This window comes from Lagenorhynchus albirostris, chromosome 17 (genome assembly GCF_949774975.1).
Source record: "Lagenorhynchus albirostris chromosome 17, mLagAlb1.1, whole genome shotgun sequence".
NCBI classification, from domain to species: Eukaryota; Metazoa; Chordata; class Mammalia; order Artiodactyla; family Delphinidae; genus Lagenorhynchus; species Lagenorhynchus albirostris.
In genome coordinates, this window is record NC_083111.1 from 13663389 (window position 1) to 13681758 (window position 18370).

At 39.1% G+C, this 18370-nt stretch overlaps 1 protein-coding gene across 1 annotated transcript in view; it reads left to right on the forward strand.

Annotated features, from left to right (window-relative positions):
- Window positions 1-18370, forward strand: part of C17H8orf34 (chromosome 17 C8orf34 homolog) — a 331115-nt gene that overhangs the window by 236174 nt on the left and 76571 nt on the right. Inside the window, 1 exon segment of the mRNA XM_060128306.1 lies at window positions 16230-16315. Coding sequence (XP_059984289.1) covers window positions 16230-16315 — 86 coding nt within the window.

Consider the following 18370-nt stretch of genomic DNA (forward strand, 5'->3'; position numbering starts at 1 on the left):
ATTTTCAGACTGAATTGCTATGATTTGATAGTTGATCCAGTAAGATGATGTTTCCATCTCACCAGCTGAGCGCATGAAAACAAGTACAGCATGATGTTTAAATCCTTAAATTTCAGCGTCTAACAGTATCCCAGTTTCGCTGAGCATCCTTGGGCAAGATGTTTAATTCCCCAGTGACTGGCACATAAAAGTACTGGACATGTTGCAGCTCCTATGCAAATCAGGAAGGGGCACCACAAGAAGTGGAAGAATGTTACAATGTACATGCTGCTGTATTTTTGTTCAAATTAATAATCTCCCTCAGGGATTTCCCTGACAGTCCAGTGGTTAAGACTTTGCCTTCCAATGCAGGGGCTCTGGGTTTGATCCCTGGTTGGGGAGCTAAAATCCCACATGTCTCGGGGCCAAAGAACCAAAACATAAAACAGAAGCAATACTGTAACAAATTCAATAAAAGACTTTAAAAATGGTCCAGATCAAAAAATCTTTTAAAAAACATAGAATATCAGTCATTATGTGAAAATAATTTTGAAAATATTCTAGTATTCATTCTTGCTTAAATACCCTTTCTAATAATGTAATAGCAAGAGCACTATTGGACTTTATTTTGTTGTCATAATATATGAAGATTAATTTAAATGTCTCTTCCTATTTTTTTCATTTTTATTTTCATTTCCCTACTGGAATTAAGATGAGGTATCTTATGTGAGAAATAGGAACAAATAGTGAAAACTTGTATTTCACTTTTTTATCCATATCTGGAAGCTTCTTATTATTCACTTGCTTGACATGCTGGACCTCCCAGGTACCCTTTGTAGTAAAATTAAAATCGCAATTACTTTCAATTACACGTTATGATAATTACCCTTGTAATTGGATCACAGTTCCTAAATGGCCTGCATAAGCCAAATCCAACATATAATTATATTTATTTTATTTCTATGTATGTCTTCTGTTAACTATCTTCATAATCACTGAACAGTTATTAGCCTCACTAATATAAAATAAATATTTTAGAATCAAACCAGACTGGATATAGTACTGCTATAAAAGAAAGAATACTAAGTGTCATTAAATTTTGAATTTTTAAATAACATTTCAAAATAAGAATCAAAATTCACAGAATATGTGTGTATTTTCAATTATAAACGTTAGTGCTCAAAATGGAGTATGAAATACCTAAAAAGAAAAGCAAATAACTTTGTATCAGTGCCATCATGCATTATGTTTCAATAAATCTGTGTTTTCAGGAAAGAGCATTTAAGTTTTAAAATTAATAATTTTTCAGAATTTTAAATATAATTATTTTCTCGCTTAAAACCAGAAATTCTATAACATCTAAATCATGCCATATAAAAGCCAGAAAAATAAATGAAATCTTGGAAAGAATACCTTATGACTTGAAATATGATCATTATATAACAATAAATTAGATTAAGAACTAGTTAAGACCCCTTGGAAAGTCTTATTTACAAGCTAACTCTGGTTACCAATGCAAACTATTTTTCGTTTCCCTAAGCAGAAGGCAGAGAGAAAGAAGTTTCACTATAAACAAATTCTATGATCATTTTAAGAGATCAATTGAGGTACACATCAGAAAAAATAAATTCTAGACTAAGGTAGTTAAACTTTAACAAAGTAGTGTTTATATTCCCTGGTAAGTCACTAAATGTATTTCTTCCAGACTGTTAATTAAGCCAAAAGATGAATCATCCTAACATCTTTACGCCTTATTGGCTTTTCCAGTTGTGCAGACATTTGTATTTAGTGTTGTCCTTCTTAAGAATTTTCAGAGCATTGTTAAAAGAATAAAAGAAGGCCTTTATCTTGTCTATTATAATCTCTTCAAGGACTCCACACATGACATTTTCTAAACCATCTTGTTTTCCAGGGCATCAAATTGCTTACAGCAAATTTCAGCCTATGCCATCCAAATCCTACTAAAAAAGGCATTTTAACGTTGAGTCATTCAAAAACCGTTTATTATCCAAATTTGTATTTATTACACAAGGTTACGTTAAAAACAAACTTAAACGAACCAAGCTCCTGCCCTAGAACAAACTTAAAACGTAGAAGTATATCAAGCTTACAGGTAGTGCTAATGTAAGATTTATTCAATTAGGAACTGTTAGTTGCCTGTTATGGGCGCATAAGTGAAGCATGGAGCAGAGGAGACCAAATTATGTCGGTATGCTTACACGTCTTACGTTCTACTGTGTTCTGTTGGAATATAGAGAGTGTTCCTCTTATGGAGAAGTAGGGTCATAAAATCCCCACTTCGGGAGCCTTTCTCTTTGATGTGGAAGCAAGCTGGCTCACCTTGCTGAGGCTGCAACCTCAGAACACAGTGGTTTCGGATTTCTAAGGGAATCGTGTCAGATTTTCCCTGTGCTCTACCTCCCATCCCTCCTAATTAGATGGAACTTGGTGGGGTTTTCTGGGACTCCTTTATTTACTCCTCAGAACAATGTACAACTTTCTCAAGGAGGATTGCTGTGAGGCTGCCCATGGTTCATTCCCTCATGCTAGTTCCATATCAAGTAACAATTTCTCGGAGTTCGTGATAATGCATATCACTGGCAACATTCTCTCAATTGCCATCTGTAGACAGATAGAACCCTGCTAAAATCTTACCTCTCTCTGGTACAAAGTAATATTACTCGTAATTTGGGAATATCAGTATGTCTAGTAATTCTGCTAGTCATCACAACGTACTTTCAATTATTTCAAATGTTATGAAATGGAAATCGCAAAGAAAGGAACATAAACCATCTGACTAAGGCAGCACGACATATTGTCACTTCCAGGGCTGTAGCATGGAAGAATCTGACAGTGTTGAGTTTGCCTTCAACTGCCTCAGAGAGGGAGAGGGATTGACTATATACATAAGAACTCGGCAATCTAACAGATGTTTCCAGGGCATATACGAAAGAGGGGTGGTCTTCCATCAGGTACACAAGTGAGGCAGCTTTCAGTTTCAGTACCATGAGTAAAGGGTCTCTGATTAAAGGAAGGAATGGTTAAGGAAGGAACAAAAGTTTGGGCCATTTTTCAAAAGGGTGCTTTGGCTCCCTAGACAATCCCATTTTTCAACCTGTTAGAAATCAGGGCTTTAAGAAGACTTCTCACAGCTGCTGCTACGCTAGATGCCTGCTGACCAGGCAGATTGGCTCAGCGATGCTCTGATTTAGGCTACGTATGCGGCATCCTCAGCTCAAGTGCAGTCTGACTCTGAGATTTCTAACTTCAGTAAGATGGAATCATACATACCTGGGAATAAAATTTAGTGTTCAGCTAAAGTCAACACCCAGCTAGTTGGAGGAAGAGAAATACCAACATCCTCTGGTAGAGTCTTCTCTATTTTTGGCATCCCAGGCATGGTATACTATGACTACACAGTGAGGATGGCTGGGGAACTCCATCCCTTCCAGAGCTATAAAGAGGAGGCAATATGGAGGGCTGTCCCCCAGCCTGCAGTGTGGGCATCACCTGGGAACTTGGTAGAAAGACAATTCCTGGGCCACCCTCCAGACCTGATTCAGGAGCTCTGTGGGTGGAGCCCAGCAAGCTGTGTTTTAAGAAGTCCTCTAGGTGATTCCAATGCACCCTAAAAGTTGAGGACATTGCTCTACACTGTCAAATAAGGACCTTAACTGCCTATTTCTGTGTAGATAGATTTTAAAAAGGGTCCTCTCTAGGGATGATGGCAGGCTGAGAGCATACCCGCAATTCACCAGATCATTTTATAGATATGAAATCTAGTTTAAAATGTGCATGAATGGTCGTGTTGAAGGAGGCTTGAGGATTCCAATGCCCAGAGCTGCCTCTAGCTCAGCATTCCGTGTTTGGCTGCTTTCTCTTGGAGTTTTCTTAGCTCCGGAGCTGTCTGGCAATTTGAATGTAATCCTTTTTCATGACTGCCTTGGATTTCAGGAAGGTTGGAATGTCCCCAGGGTCATCCTTTGTGCGAGTAATAATATGACCAAGGTGTGTGTCAGTGGCCCACAGATTGGTCACATCTGCCTGGAAAATCGAGTTTAGTAGTCCCAAGGCGTAAGAATCAGTCCTGCTCCGTGCGGGATCTTCTCTTCCTAACTTTGTGTTGACATTTTTATGTTTGAGTTGAGGTAAAGCAGAAGAGACCGAAAACAAAGGACATCTATTCTCCATGTGTGCTTCCCTTAGATTTGGTTTTAGAATTCTTAAACTTCTGCCAGGAGAGTAATTAGCAGCCCAGATAAGAGGCCACCCAATGGCAGCTACACGTCCGCAATCAGGTATGCCTGAGAGAACTACAAATTTGATTAGAGAGTTACCGGTATTTTGTAGGCTCATATCTTACTTTCAGGAGGTAGGAAATTAAAAGGAAAATTTAAGAGGAAAGAGCATGGTTTTTATCTCTATGTCACCATCCATCATTATACTTTAGAGCTTTATGTTCAAAGATTCTTGTGAACAAGGGAGAGAATTTAAAAAGCAGAATATAAAGAAAGCCCTCTGGTGAAAGAGAATGTTATTCTCTTCCATTCCACTGTCAGGAAAAAGGGGCTTCATCTTGATGCATTGCTCACATGGCATAGCAAGAGAAAAGGAAAGGCAGAGTGCCTACAGATGAATGCTGGAAGGAAGAGTTTTTAAGTGAATATCCTAGAATAAGGAGGGAAGTGTAGGTACTGTTGGAAATTTTCTCTTGGCGGGGGATTCACTGGGGCCGAAGTATTTGTCAGAGGTTCCGGGGTGGGAAGTAGAACCGCGTCTGGGGCACAGACAGCGCGGCTGAGGGGCTGAGAGATGGTATCAGAGGGCCAGACCGCCCACCAAAGGGTCAACTGGAATGACCAGGGGTAAAGGAGACCCCCGAGGTGGAGTCAGTGGGCTTGGAAAACAGAGTGGGAGGAAGAACATCCAGGTAGTTCTCTGAAGAACTGGGACTTGGTTGGGACTTGGGTGGAGGGCCGCAAAGTTCCACAAGACAGCAGCGCCATTTTTCTAGAGTAGAGAAGGAACTCTTACAGGTGTTTAGCGACTTCAGATAGATGCCATTTAAATTAGGTAGTTATTCCGGTGAGGGGGCACAAGTGTAAATTACTCTGCTAAGCCCTGATGGTGTGGTGGCTATCAGACTTGGTCTCTGACTTCAGGAAGCTTGCCGAGTAATTAGAGAGATCATGAAAATGCACGCAGGTCTCGCGCCAGATTGCAGGCTCGTTGCTCAATGGAGGGCTTTGCCTCTGAAGATCCCCGATAAATGTTTGATGCTGATGACAATATGGCTTTTCTAAGACTTCAAAATGGAGTAAATGGGCTTCCTTGTGTGGTGCAGTGGTTAAGAATCTGCCTGCCAATGCAGGGGACACGGGTTCGAGCCCTGGTCCAGGAAGATCCCACATGCCGCAGGGCAACTAACCCCGGGCACCACAACTACTGAGCCTGCGTGTGCTCTAGAGCGTATGAGCTGCAACTACTGAGCCTGCGTGCCACAACTACTGAGCCCACGTGCCACAACTATTGAGCCTGTGCTCTGGATCCTGTGAGCCACAACTACTGAGCCCACACGCCACAACTACTGAAGCCCATGCGCCTAGAGCCCGTGCTCCACTACGAGAAGCCACCGCAATAAGAAGCCTGCACACCGCAATGAAGAGTAGCCCCCGCTCGCCACAACTAGAGAAAGCCCACACGCAGCAACAAAGACCCAATGTGGCCAAAAATAAATAATAAAATAAAATAAATAAATTTATTTTAAAAAATGAGTGAGAATAAGTTGCTAGAATTTCCATCAAAAAATAATTCTGGAGAAACGTACTGGAATCCTAAAATGGAAAATTAACATTTAGAAAGAGACTTAGAAATAACTCTCTGACTGATGTTATGAAAGAGGATTTGTGAATTAAAAGACTTTAGAGGGGGGCTTCCCTGGTGGCGCAGTGGTTGAGAGTCCGCCTGCCGATGCAGGGGACACGGGTTCCTGCCCCGGTCCCGGAAGATCCCACATGCCGCGGAGCGGCTGGGCCCGTGAGCCATGGCCGCTGAGCCTGGAGGCCCGCGTACCGCAAAAAAAAAAAAAAGACTTTAGAGGGGAAGGATAAGTTAATTTTCTAACCCTTTGAAGAAAACGGTTCAAAATTTCTTAAAACCTAAACTGTTTATTGTGGTTCCCCTGGTCTAATCGGCACTTATCACGGTATACTATTTACTTTCCAGTGAAACAGAATTACCCATCCTTCAAAATAGCTCAATTAAGTAGTAGCATATCATATTCTGAAGTTCTCTGTAGAGGTTTTAGAGCCCAGAGAGGCCAAGCCTAGTGCACAACTCATTCTGTTCAGCATCTCCCCACAGATATCCAAATGCCTCTCTGCACCTCTCCACCAGCACATCTAAAACGCACTTGAAACATACCATGTCCCCAGCTAAAGTCCACTTATCCCCACCAAATTTGCTTTTCCCTCAGTTTTCCTTGCCTCAGCAAATGGCAGCATGATCATTTCAGTTGCCTAGGACAGAAAAATGGTGACATTGTTTATTCCTCTTTTTCTCTCACAACCTCCAAGTCTCGCATATCAGAGGGACTGTGGGCTCCAGCTGCAGAATTTACCCAGAATCAGTCCACTTCTTATCACCTCCACCACTGCCGCCCTTGGGCAAAGCATGCTCACCGCTCAGCAAAGTTGGCGGGATAACCTCCTAAGGAATCTGCCTGCAGCCACGCTTGCTGCCCACAGTGAACTCTCCACACAGCAGGCAGAGTGATCCTTCTTAAAGCAAAGTCTGATCATGTCCCTTCTCTGCTTCAAACCCCACCACCACCAACAGGCTTCCCATTTTCCTGGGGAAGAAGACTACATATTCTAGCATCGAATTTCTAGATGACGTTGTAGGGGAGCAAAATTTGCCACCCCAGAAGATCTCTTTGGCCTGAGGATTAAGCTGGGCAGGTTATTTTTCAGAAACAGAAGTCTCCTGTCAGCTTAATTCTTAGACCAGCCAAAAGACCCTGGAAGGGTGGAGGGAAATTTCTTCCTCCCCAGCACTGTAGAATGTCCTACCTGGTCTAGCCTCAGCTTCCTCTCGGACAGCATATCCTGCTATGTACCCCTTGTTCACTCCACACCAGTCATTGGCTTCAATTTGCTCTTCCCTCTCCTTGTAATGCTCTTTCTCAGACATTTATTTGCTTAGTCCCTCATTGCTTCAAGTTTTGGCTCAAATATTGCCCACTGATGAAGCTTTCCCTGGACACACTATGTAAAATTGCATACTACCCTTTCTCTGGAGTCTTCCTATATAGGCTCTTCCTTCCTGGCTCTACTTTCCATCCTTGATTTTTTTTTTTTTTTTTTTTCACGGTACACGGGCCTCTCACTGTTGTGGCCTCTCCCGTTGTGGAGCACAGGCTCTGGACATGCAGGCCCAGCGGCCATGGCTCACGGGCCCAGCGGCTCTGTGGCATGTGGGATCCTCCCAGACCGGGGTACGAACCCGTGTCCCCTGCATCGGCAGGCGGACTCTCAACCCCTGCGCCACCAGGGAAGCCCTCCATCCTTGATTTTTAACCAGCTTTCTTATTAACACCAATTCTATGTATTTTAGTTGTTGGTTTGTTCGTCATCTTTGGTCGGTAGGATGAAAGCTCCGTTGAGGATGGGAATTTGGTTCATCGTGTCCACAGCCCCCAACTGCAACCCCCCAAACTGGAACAATGCTTGGGCCATTGTAGGCACTTGCCTAGACCTGGTCACCCCATGCTTTTGATCTTCCATTTCTGGTTTATTGCGAGAGCTTCCCAAATGGCCTTACAAAATACCTCAATGAATATTATTTTCTTGGTGCAGCTTTTATTGTATTAGACAATAATTTAAAACTTTCAAAGTTTCCTGCTACATTAAGTCTAATTCTTGTTTAGTTTGCAAGCTCCCTTCTGAATACATCTTATAATCTAGATGTGTTTGTGGCTTTCAATACACTACTTTCACTGAAGCTCTTAGTCAGTTTTTTGTTATACTTGGTGTTCCTTTTTTCTCTTTCTCTCTCTCTCTCTTTCTTCTTTTCTTTTTTTACCTTTTTTCCTCGAACGGCTTCTTTTTCCAAAGTAAATGTACTCTATTATTTCACTGCTCTTTCCTTGGAACACCCTTCCTCTTTTTCTTCATCTAATCAAACTTTAGCATTTTCAAAGCTCAGTGCAAGTACCACGTACTCCATTAACGTTTGTTGAATTAATCCAGATTCTATTCATCATTTCCTCTGAACTAGATATGTTAGAAATGTTAGCTTGGCATTTAATTTCATGCATGCCATAATGTATTCAATTTGTTTCAAAAAAAACATTTGATGAGTGTCTACTCTTTAGTTAGATACTATTTTCTTCCAGAAAGTGTTCAGGGAAGATTAAAATATGTCATATATAGTGTGATAACATAAAAACAGAAAGATGGCTGCTCGTGAATCTGAATGTCTTCCAGGCCAGTGTGAAAAGTTCAGAATGCACTTATTTGAGTCTTCTCTCATCACATCATGTGTCAACTGAATTGACAATACCAGAGGTTTTTTAAAAAAATGTTTTCTTACTGAATGTCTTGGATTTTTTTAAAAAAAAGTATAGAAAAGAAGTAGCGCTCATAACTTTCTCTATCCTCCCACCGCTTACAGTATTCAAAACTCCCTCCTCAAAATGCGTACGGCTGGTGGTGATGTGTTTTACTGACCATTTTGGACTAGGACTGGGCTGCTACTTAGCTCTGGTTTTGGTTTCCTTGCATCTTCTTACAGAGCGAGACATTGGAACCAGCTGGATCTCAAAACATTACCAAGCAAGCAAAATTTGAACCACTGCTATGGCCACAAAACTCCTGAATGAGCTTCAACATCTTTTCTCTTTACTGGTCCATCTTCCTGAAGGCTATTTTCTAAGACATAGGGACTTTTCAGCAGCATTTACTTAACAAATGTCTATTGATCACATACATGTGCCTGGTACTATGATAGGCTGTGATAGGCACTACAGTAGTCTCTGAGGATGCTATCTTTCATTGGCTTATTCACTATTGAGACTGAGTCAATGGAAGGTGACTGTTGACTCACAAACTTGGATGTATAATTTACTAACATTTATAACAGCATTTCCTCTAGCCAGGTCGCACTGGTCAGTATTAAATGAAATCTGATTCGTTTATTTGAAACCCAAACTCATTTGCCATCTTTGTCACCTCTGCTTGCACCTCACTTCAAATACCCCAACTTTAATTAGCAACTATTTTGGCACGTTTCTAGCTGTGGCAACCAGCTTTGTGCAGGTGCAACCTTTAGCATCTCATTTATAAGCCTAGATATATGTAGGATAATTTTCACCCCTTTTCAAGAGAATGTAATTGTAAATACACTAAAGTATTCTGTAGAAAATTCCTTATACATAGGCTGGGTCTGCTTTTCCTTTCCTTATCTCCAAGGTGAGCTACTCACTAAAAAATACCTTAAGAAATCTCTTTTAGAGCTTACAGTGTACCAAGCTCAACCTAAGCTAGGCTTTAGGGACATAAAAATATGAAAAATAAAATTCTTATCTTTAAGACACTTGGTTTGTGTTGATAGACATGAAAACAAGCAATTAAATATGGTAAAGATTTGCAAAGGTGCAAAGACTTCTGGAAGAAAAGCTTCTGAAAAAAAGGAGAATCTGTAATTAAAACCTAGGATTAAGCTGAATAGTAAAAGAGGGGAACGTAAATTCTGCCAGAGATAATTATATAATGGCACAGAGGCTTAATAAAATATCTGCACAGAAATAAAAGCAGTTTGGAGTTTATGGAGTATAAATTCCATGGGGAAATATCCAAGAAGGTGAAGTTGCAGACACAGGTAGGGCTTGTGCAACAGAGAGACTTGAATGACTTGGTAAGGAAACCGTAACTCATTTTGCAGGTGATGAGAAGCCAGTAAAAATGGCAGCTGTTAAACTCCTTTGAGGCAAGGATTGTTTTGAGAATCTGGTTGAAGTTACTGTCTCCCTGTCCAAAAAAGAGCAATCCACCAAAAATTTTTATTCCATTTATTGTGAATTACAGTGAGTCCCCTGAAACCTGTCTGTGGGCGTGTCTAAGCATACTCATGTTAAAATCTCTTGCACTAAAATATTTAAAGCATGAGAATAATAAAGCATGAGGATTTATTTTGAACTTTCTGGTAGCCATATGGAAAAAATGGATTTTTGAAGGACAAGTTTCTCTGTATGAATATCATCAAGGAAACTAATAATCCAAGCAAGTAAAGATGAACAGCACAATTATAGTAGTAGCATAAAGAAGAAGTGATAGAGTCAGGAAATCTCTTTAGGAAGAATAATTAACGAGGCTGGGATTGATTAGCTATGTGTAATATGAGGCAGGGTATGATGAAGATGAGTTTGCTTTGGACAAGTTCCCTTTGAGATGCTTATGGTTAATCCAATTAAAATGTCCTGCAAGAATCTGGGTACACCAATCTTGAGCTGAGAACTCAAGATTTGAAAAAACTCACTGTAAATGTAGTTAAAACCATAAGAGTGGATGAGCTGATTCAGGGAGATGGTGCAGAGTGGGAAAAGAGTGTTCATACAAAGTACAGCTGAAAGTAAAATAAAAACAATATCAGAAAGTTTTCAACCGTATGTGGCAATTAGAAGGTCAGGTAGTCTTAGTATAACCAGTCATCTCAGAATGGTAGGAGCACAAAGCAAATTAAAATAAGTTGAGGGAATGAAATTAGAACACTCCCTAACACCATATACAAAAATAAACTCAAAATAGATTAAAGACCTAAATGTAAGGCCAGACACTATAAAACTCTTAGAGGAAAACATAAGCAGAACACTCTATGACATAAATCACAGCAAGATCCTTTTTGACCCACCTCCTAGAGTAATGGAAATAAAACCAAAAATAAACAAATGGGACCTAATGAAACTTCAAAGCTTTTGCACAGCAAAGGAAACCATCAACAAGACCAAAAGACAAGCCTCAGAATGGGAGAAAATATTTGCAAATGAAGCAACTGACAAAGGATTAATCTCCAAAATTTACAAGCAGCTCATGCAGCTCAATACCAAAAACACAAACAACCCAATCCAAAAATGGGCAGAAGACCTAAATAAACATTTTTCCAAAGAAGATAAACAGATTGCCAACAAACACATGAAAGGATGCTCAATATCACTAATCATTAGAGAAATGCAAATCAAAACTACAATGAAGTATCACCTCACACCAGTCAGAATGGCCATCATCAAAAAAAATCTAGAAACAATAAATGCTGGAGAGGGTGTGGAGAAAAGGAAGCCCTCCTGCACTGTTGGTGGGAATGTAAATTGATACGGCCACTATGGAGAACAGTATGGAGGTTCCTTAAAAAACTAAAAATAGAACTACCATATGACCCAGCAATCCCACTACTGGACATATACCCTGAGAAAACCATAATTCAAAAAGAGTCATGTACCACAATGTTCATTGCAGCTCTATTTACAATAGCCAGGACATGGAAGCAACTTAAGTGTCCATCGACAGATGAATGGATAAAGAAGATGTGGCACATATATACTATGGGATATTACTCAGCCATAAAAAGAAACAAAATTGAGTTATTTGTAGTGAGGTGGATGGACCTAGAGACTGTCATACAGAGTGAAGTAAGTCAGAAAGAGAAAAACAAATACCATATGCTAACACATATATATGGAATCTAGGAAAAAAAAAAAAGGTTCTGAAGAACCTAGGGGCAGGACAGGAATAAAAACGCAGACGTAGAGAATGGTCTTAAGGACATGGGGAGGAGGAAGGGTAAGCTGGGACGAAGTGAGAGAGTGGCATGGACATGTATACACTACCAAATGTAAAATAGATAGCTAGTGGGAAGGAGCCGCATAGCACAGGGAGATCAGCTCAGTGCTTTGTGACTGACTAGAGGGGTGGGATAGGGAGGGTGGGAGGGAGATGCAAGAGGGAGGAGGTATGGGGATATATGTATATGTATAGCTGATTCACTTTATTATAAAGCAGAAACTAACACAGCATTGTAAAGCAATTATACTCAAATAAAGATGTAAAAAATAAAATAAATTAAATAAGTTGAAGGGTGAATTAAAACTGTGGAAGTAAAGGCATTGGTGGAGAGTTAGTATCAAACATATAAAGAGCTTGTACAACTCAAAATCAAAAAAACAAACAACCGGATTTAAAAAGTGGGGAGAGGACCTGAATAGACTTTTTTTTCTTCAAAGAAGGCATGTAGATGGCCAACAGGCACATGAAAAGATGCTGAACATCACTAATTGTCAGGGAAATGCAAATCAAAACCACAATGAGACTTTACTTCACACCTGTCAGAATGGCTATTATCAGAAAGACAAAAAATAACAAGGGTTTGCAAAGATGTGAAGAAAAGGGAATCCTCATGCACTGTTGGTAGGAATTAAGTTGGTGTAGCTACCATGGAAAACAGTATGGGGGTTCCTCAAAAAATTAAAAATAAAGCTACCATATGATCCAGCAATTCCACTTCTGAGTATTTGTCTGAAAACAAAACAAAAACAAAAAGACTAACTCAAAAAACTATATGCAACCATATGTTCATTGCAGCATTATTTACAATAGCCAAGATATGGAAACAACCCAAGTGTCCATATGTGGAATCTAAAACACAAAGCAAAGGAACAAATAAAACAAAACAGAAACAGACTCATAGATACAGAGATCAAACTGGTGGTTGCTAGAGGGGAGGGGGGGTGAGGGGCAGCCGAAATAGGTGAAAGAGATTAAGAGGCACCAACTTCCAGTTATAAAATAAGTAAGTCATGGGGGTGTAATGTGCAGCATAAGGAATATGGTCAATAATATTGTAATAACTTTGCATGGTGACAGATGGTAACTAAACTTCTGGTGACCATTTCAGAATGTATACATAAATCACTGTGATGCACACCTGAAACTAATAGGATATTTTATGTTATACTTCAATTTTTTAAAAAGGCATTCAGGGATTTTTGGAATGTTTAGGGAGTTTGGCTCAAAGAAGAATAGACTAGAAAAAGCAACAGGTAGATCTTTTAGATAATTATGGGAGGCATTTGTTTTGTTTTGTTTTTTTAAGGCTGCAGCAGAAGTGAACTTGTTTCTATGCTGTGGGAAATGAGCAGTAGAGATAAACAGAATGAGTGGTGGTGAGTAAAAGAAATTAGGTCCAAGAGGCAGATGAGATGATGGGACCCAAATCACCAGCCTGATGGATGGTCTAAGCCTTAGTCAGGGGAGAGGTCTCTCATCCTCTGTGAATTGGAAAGGTGGTGAATACACAGGTCAGGGTGAAGATAATTCTGTTGGTGCTGTGTGACGGGGAGTGGGAAGTCCTTATTCCTGATTAGATAATTTTTCTGGATGACACAGGAGAGAGGTGATATTTTTGAAAAGACTTTGTAAGGAATGGAAGAAAGAAAAACAACCGAGAAGCCAAAGTTTAAAGTTGGAGACTATTGATTTATACTCATCAGTCCTAGAGTGTCCTGATTTTCACCAGTAGTTTTCAGCTGCACATGTGAATGAAAATGATGAGTTAACACAGGGTTCGGGTCTGGTTGGCAGTAATGACTTAAAGGACATGGGTGCATGGGAATTGAGGGGGCAGTAAGTCCCAGCTGAGGAGGGCAGGAAGGAAATCAGGAGAGGTGTGAAACCGGGAGAAAACCAAGGGAAAATGAAGATCTATGTTTGATTAAAGAGAAAGTGAGTTTGTGAAAGAGCCTACAGGAGGCGAGTTTGTTGTCAGAGAACAGGATATTGGATTTAAAGATTTCTGACAGAGCAATTGAGGTATCTGTCCTTGGGTTAGGGAAGGTGAAATGGAAGGGAAGCTCTCCAGATTTGAGATGGAGGGACTTTGAAATTAGCAGGTAGATACACATGAACACAAAGATCATTCATGATAATAGTGACACTTGAGTTGAAGAAGAAAATATTGAACCTGATGGAAGTCTTCACAGGCAGAAAGAGAACAGGTTAATATTTATAATCCTGTGTTAGCTGAGGTTGAGGGCTTAGACAGCCTCCTTTGGAGAGGAGGTACTATAATATTCTTAGAGGAAAAAGGGATGTCATATTCTCAGACGAGAAACGGGCTTCAGTTATGACAAGGAAGAGCAAAAAACATTGTGTTTAGCAGCTGAGAATATAGAAGAGTGTTTAATATGGAAGGGGAGTTTTAGAAAGCAAAGTGAAAATGTTTGAAAGTATGAGTATAACTCTTGAGGTGTAAAAAAAAAAAAAAAGATTTAACTTTTATTAAGACCGTATTTCCCAGACTTGCCCACACAACTCTTGTTTACATAGTACCTATTAACCTCTTACAAAAGTAATGCTATGTGGATTACAGCTTGGGAAACATTGGCAGAGTGCTCAAGGATAGCAGGGCTGAGAAGCATTCCTCAATGGAGTTGCTGCCAAGTCACGGTGAATTCAACTCTTAAGGTATCTGGAGGGCACTGTTCGGACAAAGATGAGCCGGCTTCAGGGCCACCCAATTTGTTGGTTGTTTTCATGGCCATTTGTCTTTTCAACTCAGCTAAATTGAGAACTCTGTGAAATCAAGGGCAGTAGCAATTTCTTCACATCTCCACAACATTTGGGTTATTATTGAGCATATTGATAAATACCAAGTAAGTATCTCTTTTTATTGAAGCTTGCAATGAGCAAAAAAAAAAAATTACAGCTTACTTTTGATTTCTTGTTTCATTCTGCCTTTGTTGGAGATTTATTTTCTGTTTAGGTTTTTAACCTAATGTTAAATACCCAAAGGTGTTGGAGCTCATTGTTAATTTTTAATGATAATTTTTACTTACATGTTTCACTATCTTGTGTACCTACATACTTTCTTTCTTTGATAATTTTGATGAAAAAAGAATATTTCCCAATTATTAGAAGTAAACAAAATAAAAAGAAGTAGTTGGGCAGATTTGGGAAGTATGTAGCTAAATCAGTCTCTTAAAAGTGATGCTGTTTTTTTAGAGTAAAAATTTAAAACTTAACTAAAAGTGTAAGATTTTTGACCCAAGAGTTTTATATGACTATCAGCAAGCTACTCTTGAGAATTATTTAATTAGCTTGTATAATACAGTAAATATGGTTTGTGTATAGAAGGTAATATGTAAGTATAAATGTATAATATATACAGAAATGGACAATACTTAATATTGTAGGAATAAAAATATAATGTACAATATTTATAATTATACAAAAGGTAAAGAGAGAGTCATGCGTATATGTTATTGGATTCCACTGTAGTGATATAGTTGAAAATTTTGACTGTTGAGCCTGGTACAGTTATGAATTGTATTTGAGTTTGTATTTTTGAAAATATTAATGGCATATGTCATGTTTTTATTAATACTCCCATGAGAGCACTTACCTCATGGGAGTTAAATGCAAGAAAAAAGTAAGGGCACTGGTAGAAATTTCCAGTCTCTGGATTATTTGATATACTGTCCTCCAACATTAGCAGAGCTTATTCTGCTGCTCTTAGGTCAGAGTTCCAACATTTATTGATGAGCTCTACCTCCTTTGATACAGTGGTTTCACAGTATAATGTAAACCCAGACTAGTCTCTCTCTAGAGGTAAGGATATAGAAACTCAGAAATCTATTGTCCTAAAAGTTCCCATGTAATCTGCCTCTCCTGAAGAAGACGCAGTGTCTATGAGAACCCTGGGCAGCCACACGTATCGAGAATCTTCACACCCCCTGTTGAGACGAATCTTGACCTGCAGGCCTTTAAGCGCAGGTTTGGTTGATTTGGAGAATTGTATTTGATAAACCTCTGTGCAGCCATGGGAACCCTGTCATGCCCCCCAACCCAGAAGTCAGGCAAGCACACTGTGTTGGATGCTTGCTTTTCTTCCAATCACTTCCCCATTGTAGTTTCCGTGAAAACATTTGTCTATAAACCTTCAGTGAGGCTAAGAAGAAAAGTAGATTCTATCTAGACTAATCTTCCCATGTATACAGGAGAAAAGAAGAAGGACTTTTCCTTAAAGGTTAGAAAAGCAAAAACACTGTATTACAAAGGTTTTGGTAAGGCTGTATTTCTACTTGGAAGAAGCATGTCTGATTTTAGAGTTTAGAAGTTCATAGTCATGTTCTCTGTAGTATGTAGTTCACATTTCACAATTCAACCTTATTAGAGTTTCAATGACCACTGTTAATCATTTAGGCTTCAAGGAGACAACCTGGTGGAAAGGACAGAAGAGACCTCGCAAACACTTCATTCTCCAGATGAAATAATCCCAGATTTTTTGGGTAAGTTTTAAATCCAACAATAGATATTGTAATTTTAGCGGCACTTAACGATTTTTTACAAAAGAAAACTAAACCAAACATCTTCCCCTGTGCCAAATCACCGTAGCTGCCAATCATACATCCACCACTTCTGCAGGCTGTGTGTCAGGAGGTTAAGGGCAAAGGAGAAGATGAAGCAAGAAGTGTGGGTCCTGAGGAGCAGCCTCTTAACGCCTGTGCCTGTTTAAGGTACAAACATGTCAACTCTACGTTGGCTGCCCCCAAAGTTTGTCACCAATTCCAACTTGGTTTTGGAGCTTACATTGCCTACTCACATTCACACATCATGGACCCCTTCAGTCTTCGGGGCAGAAATGTCAATATCAAACTTGATTTTCCTTCCTCTCTCTCAGCCCTATGTTAAATTGGTCTCAAATCATGTCACTGTCACCGAGCCAGTCTCATCTTCATTTTCCCTGTGACTGCCTAGTCTATGCCCTTGTCCTCTTTCTCTAGCTAGTGTAAGAGCTCTGTAAATAGATTCTCCTTGTACTAACTCACCCGTTTTGGTTCATTATCGTTATAAAAATAAAGCTGCTATTTCTTTCCCATTTTCTATGGGACAGAATTCAAACTCCTTGGCGTAGCATATTAAGTTCATGCCAGGGCACTTCAAAATGTTTGCAGAATAAATAAGTAAGTACATGTAATGCCACTACAGTGACATCTAAGGTATATCACTGCTTCATCATTCAGTGTTCTAGCAGGGAGCAGTCGGTACATCCAATTGGAATAATTAGAAGAGAAACCGTAGGAAAACATTTTCCTTACATCTGGATAGAGAAGGACATCTTAAACAAGATGCAAACGTTCCTAAACATTAAAAAATATTCAACTATAGAGTGTTGAGAATTCTTGTTCATCAAAAGATGCCAGAAAAAAGTGAGTTGACAAGCTACAAAATAGGAAACTATATTTGAATATATTTGTCACTGATCAAAGATTAATATTCAGAATATATAAAGTACATCTATAATTTAATAAAGAAAGGATCAGCAAACCAATAGAAAAATAAGCAACAGATATGAATAGACATGTCACGGAAGAGGAAACACAAATGACCAATGAGCATATGAAAAATGTTTAGTAACCAAGGAAAAGCAAGTTAAGACCACAGAGAGATGCTCTTTTACAACCTTTTATTTGACATTAATTAAGAAATCTGGCAAAATCAAGTGCTGGTGAAGATAGAGACAAAAAAAACTCATACTCTACAGGTGGGGCAAAAACAATTTTGGAAATAGTCTTCCATTATCCTAAAATCTGAGTAAAGCTCAGAATCTCCACTTCTGGATAAATATGTTAGAGAAGCAAGTCTCGTGAACCATGAAATGTATGCAAATTTGTTAGTATGCTGGTGGACACTAAGATGGATAGATTATAAAATTGTTACACTGTAGGAAGCTGAATGCATTTCAGCTGCACACATAGAATGGATGAAATCAGTGATGTGCTGGTAAATGTGAACAACTGTTTCTTTGAAAAAGAAGGCCCTGGTTTGTAGAGATTGACGGCTTCCATAATCTAAATATAACATAATATAAATGCTGATTTCAAGCAACTGATCCGAAATGGCAGTTGGGTCTTCCAATCTGGTATGAGTAGGTTGCAGCTCACAACTGAATGAGTCTTAAAAGCATAATATTTGTAAAAAAAAAAAAAAGTTGTAAAAATATGTATCTCAATAAAATAAAATGTCTTTATAAAAAAAAGCATAATGTTGATTGAACAAAAGCAAGTCATAGAATGTCATTTTTTTAAAGCTCAAAACTAGCAAATCTAAATAGTATATTCTTTAGGAAAACATACATTAAGTGATACAATTATATTGAAAAAAGGGAATGAAAGACTCGAAATGGTGGTTATTCTTAGGGGTTAGGGGAAGCAAGGAGATGGGATTAGGAGGGAGCTCACAGGTATATGAAGGTTATTGGAAATGTTTTAATTCTTAACTTAGGTGGTGGGTTTGGGGTGTTTATTTTATCATTGTGCTTTGTAACTTAAATGTACTATTTT